At 36.4% G+C, this 5,112-nt stretch overlaps 1 protein-coding gene across 1 annotated transcript; it reads right to left on the reverse strand.

Annotated features, from left to right (window-relative positions):
* Window positions 1-391: 391 nt before the first annotated feature.
* LOC117338980 lies at window positions 392-5,112 on the reverse strand. The gene is made up of 2 exons (XM_033900345.1): window positions 4,597-5,112; window positions 392-427 (listed from the first exon to the last, which is right to left on the reverse strand). The coding sequence occupies exons 1-2, from the start codon at window positions 5,110-5,112 to the stop codon at window positions 392-394; spliced, it is 552 nt and encodes a 183-aa protein (XP_033756236.1).

Below are 5,112 nucleotides of genomic sequence, written 5' to 3' on the forward strand. Positions count from 1 at the left end.
TTGTTTCTAGTTCTCGAGGATATACAATGTACTGTATTAGGATGGAACACTTGGACCATATTTATACGGACCGTGAATTAGGGAATAAATGTCCTGTACCTGTGTCCTTAAAGGCCAGTCCATTCTCGAAGCCCTGATTTCACTTGAGGGGTCCCTTAATTCCATTTTTTTTTCATTCTCTATGAAGGCATTATTGGTTTTATAAGGGAAACAAATTTCAATTAAGGAATTTCCATGAACTTTTGAAATATTTTGGTATGGAGAATTTTAAGTTAAGAAATCTCCCTAATTCAAAGTACAGCAACTGCAAAGAATATCTTGTGTTACCATCGTTAATGATGCTACAATGTCTTGATTGTGTAGATTACGCGATGCTAATTAGTAACGTAGCTCATATGGAGCCCCGATCGTTGTCCATACGCTGGTACTGTTAGGAGAACACAGAGCGTTTATGTCATTGAAAATCTCATTTGTACTGTCCATCGTTCTCTTTAATCAAATATGTAACCGTTCGTTATTTATTATGATCTCGATGAACCGGTTATGAAAGAGACTGTGTAATTAAACCAATTGTTCATAGTGTTTGTTATTTAACCACAAAGGTCGCGTGTATTGTTTTATCACTCTTAATTGATGGGTAAGTTTTGGATCAAATGTTCGCCTAATGAATCTTAGAATTCAGTTTTCCTTCAATATCCACATATTAATGTACATTTATTTCGGAATCAATTTAATCCAAAAAACAAATGGTTTTATTAGACAAAATATAATTATGTATACACAATATGTTTACGTGTGGAGCATTAAAGTTAACAATATTAAAAAAAAAATTTAAAAAAAGCGAAGAAATTGAAAAATAAAATCACTTTAAAATGACAACACAGTTTGGATACTATAATTTTCGAAGCTGCTCTTTCAAAACACTTACATACATGTACTGTCCATTGAAGCTGGTTGGCGTTTTGCTTCACCATAAGATTACTCTGAACATCCTCAACATTGAGGTTTTAAAGGACAACTTCGTTCATGTCACTGCAGAGTTTTATTGTTTGTTTTAATTAACTATTTTATAGTTGGTTAAAATATTGGTGATGATGTTTATCAACTTTGGGATTTTAAATGCTGAGTATTTCTAGTGAATTTTATTAACTTTAATATTTCTCATTTAGTACTGTTTAGGAATTTGCTAACGATTTTCAAGATCAACTTTAAGATTTCCAATTTAACATAGCTTGTAATTTGTTTCAGCTCTGAAATTATCTGATGAGACGACTACGCTATGTTTGAGTTCTTCCTTCGCTGAAATATTAGAATATATTTTCTTGGTCAATATACAGTTAACGAGACAACTCTTACGTGTTCCCAAACTTTTAACTACCACTTTGATTTAATATTGCTTTATGACTGCTGCGATTTTTTAACCCAATATAAAAAAAAACCTAAAAAGTGTTATTACACAATGTGTTTGATTTTCCTTAACTATAGTTTGAAGTATTGCACGGCTGAAATGAATATTGCACGGTCACGTGCGAACTATTGAACACCGCGTGACGTTTCGGAATTCAGTCCTTTCCATTCACGCGTCTAAGTCACCCAGATCGCGACTTCTAGGCCTACAGGAAAGTGGAGATTTCAGCGATTCCGAGTGTGTTTTTGTGATTATGTAATAAGTCAAGGATATCATGGGTGTCTGTGCAATAGTCCAGAATATTTCACTCGAAGTACTGATAATCGACCAATGTTCAATTGCATAAGGCCGAAGACCGAGTGCAGTAGAACAACGGTCGATTACCAATACCGAGGGTCAAATATTCGGGACTAGACTATACTGACCAGTGCTCGAACGGGACCAGTGCTCGAACACTTTGTTTATTTTTGCTTCTCATTTCCTAAATCGTACTTTCCGTCCGTTTTTTCCACATGAGTAGTATGGGGTGTAACAGCACTTTCTTACCTCCGGTAGCGATAGCTCTCTATCAAGGACGATAATCCAAATTTGAGCAGACGACAATGGTCATCATATAGTGTACAATCAAATATCATCAAACAAACATCGTTTCCGGAAAGGTTAGCATTCATGGAAAAATCTGTATTTTGAAAGAATTATAGCAAAATACATAATTTAAAAGAAAAATAATGATTCAAATGTAGATCTGACACAGTTTTGAAAAAAAATATCAAAATGACGGACGAAGACAGATTCTGAGTTGGGTGCGACAGCAGGTACCACTACGATTGTCTACCGTCACTTGTCCCAACAAAGGTTGACCTTAGCTTGATTGTCGACGAGTACCATTGGTTGTGTACCATATGTAGACAAGAGGAATAAGTTTTGACATTTCTAGCAAAATATAATAGGTATGGGACATCTTTACTCGTCAAAGCTACTATGATCTGAATCGGAAGATATGCGCACTGGTCCAAAATGTCAGCTTCCGCTGTGTTCCGATCTCTTTTTATCCCACGGGATGTTTGATAATCTGAACAATATTTTTTTAAGAAAGGATGTATGTACATTACATTATAACCGACTTTACCACACACAAAATGAAAACAAACGTTTTATAGGGGTGTTCGAGCACTGGTCTGTACTTACGTAAATACCCGCCATTGCACAGGTGTCATGTGACCTGCTGCCAAAAATAAACCAACGTGCAAAAGTCACGGTGATAGGCTTGAAATTACTAACGGTAAGTCTGTCCTGTATAATCACAATTAACCTTTAACTTTTCAATAGGTATTGGAAATAAAACAACAAAAAACTATGTTTTGTGTTCGAGCACTGGTCGGATGAGTCTATTACACAGACACCCGTGGTATATTTGTATATTATTAGCCTATTATTGAGTGATACATATTGCTTCTCTTCATGACTTATACACTTCTCGCCCTAATATCGCTTACAAGACGTAGGCCCGTCTTTATATAACCCTGGCTGTTGTGAGGACGTTAAACCTCTAAAAAACAAACAAACAAACAAGAAGGACGAAACATTCGTATGATGCCGTTATATACAAGTCATTTGGTATACACCTATATGCTGTATTCTGTATTAAGTTTATAATTTGAAAAATATTGATAAAAGTCGCGTTTCCTATCAGGATACTATTGCACTGATCTTGCTTCTATGTTGATTAGTTGTAGTAAAGTGAACATAGAGACTAAGAGTTGAGGTCAAAGGTTATAGACACACCTACCAATAATTGCTATCAGTAATATATGTGAAATTCTTTTTCATCACCGTGACGTTGCTTGTTGTCTATAGGTATATATTTGACACACCCTTCTACAACCGTGATGTTGGTTGCTGTCTATAGGTATATGTTTGACACACCCTTCTACAACCGTGATGTTGGTTGTTATTTATAGGTATATATTTGACACACCCTTCTACAACCGTGATGTTGGTTGCTGTCTATAGGTATATATTTGACACACCCTTCTACAACCGTGATGTTGGTTGCTGTCTATAGGTATATATTTGACACACCCTTCTACAACCGTGATGTTGGTTGCTGTCTATAGGTATATATTTGACACACCCTTCTACAACCGTGATGTTGGTTGCTGTCCATAGGTATATATTTGACACATCCTTCTACAACTGTGATGTTGGTTGCTGTCTATAGGTATATATTTGACACACCCTTCTACAACCGTGATGTTGGTTGCTGTCCATAGGTATATATTTGACACACCCTTCTACAACCGTGATGTTGGTTGTCATTTATAGGTATATATTTGACACACCCTTCTACAACCGTGATGTTGGTTGCTGTCTATAGGTATATATTTGACACACCCTTCTACAACCGTGATGTTGGTTGCAGTCTCGGTAATATATTTGAAACACGCTCTCACTACTGTGATGTTGTTCACTGCCTCAGCAATATGTTGGACACACCTTCCTACAACCGTGATGTTGGTTGCTGTCTCAGTAATGTATTTGAAACACTCCCTCTCTCTCTGTGACGTTGTTCACTGTCTCCGCAATACATTTGTTTAAACATTCACCAACAAACTAACGTGATGACACTAATATATATTAAAAACAAAAAATATATCATATAGTTCTGGTTTGGTATCCTTTTCACTTTTATCGGGAAGAACTATAAACCAAAAGCATGCATGTATCTAAAAGACCTCATCTTAATAAAACAAAATTGGAGTCGAAAGTGTAAAGTTTAATGATAAGGTTTCCTTTTCTTTTTGTAGAATATATGAAAAAAATACACGAAACCTGAAAGAATAACGAAATAGATAGAACCTCACAAAACTATAAAACAAATAGCGGTGAAAAATATCGAGCAAGCAAGTATTTCAGTTAAAAACAATCGACCAAGGTAACAAGGATCCTGGTCAGAAAATCAGCTGATGTCTTCTTAATAAGTTTTTACGTCCTAAAACACGCTTATGATCTTTATAGATACATGGTATAAGAAATTGAATAATGGTTGTTTTTGTTGAATCAGCTCAATTTGTAGAGTCAAATATGTGTATGCATTCACGAAATATAACAAAAAAAAACAAAAACAAAAACAAACAAATAAAAACACTGCAGCATGAAACCAGATCTAGGCAATTTTTTTTTAAAACCACGTATTCCATGTCACTCCAGTATTCCATGTCACTCCCGTATTCCATGTCACTCCCGTATTCTATGTCACTCCCGTATGTCATGTCACTCCCGTATTTCATGTCACTCCCGTATTCTATGTCACTCCCGTATTCCATGTCACTCCCGTATTCTATGTCACTCTCGTATTCCATGTCACTCCCGTATTCTATGTCACTCTCGTATTCTATGTCACTCTCGTATTCCATGTCACTCCCGTATTCAATGTCACTCCCGTATTCCATGTCACTCCCGTATTCCATGTCACTCCCGTATTCCATGTCACTCCCGTATGTCATGTCACTCCCGTATTTCATGTCACTCCCGTATTCTATGTCACTCCCGTATTCCATGTCACTCCCGTATTCCATGTCACTCCCGTATTCTATGTCACTCTCGTATTCCATGTCACTCCCGTATTCTATGTCACTCTCGTATTCTATGTCACTCTCGTATTCCATGTCACTCCCGTATTCAATGTCACTCCCGTATTCCAT

Source organism: Pecten maximus, chromosome 12, assembly GCF_902652985.1.
Source record: "Pecten maximus chromosome 12, xPecMax1.1, whole genome shotgun sequence".
Lineage (NCBI taxonomy): Eukaryota > Metazoa > Mollusca > Bivalvia > Pectinida > Pectinidae > Pecten > Pecten maximus.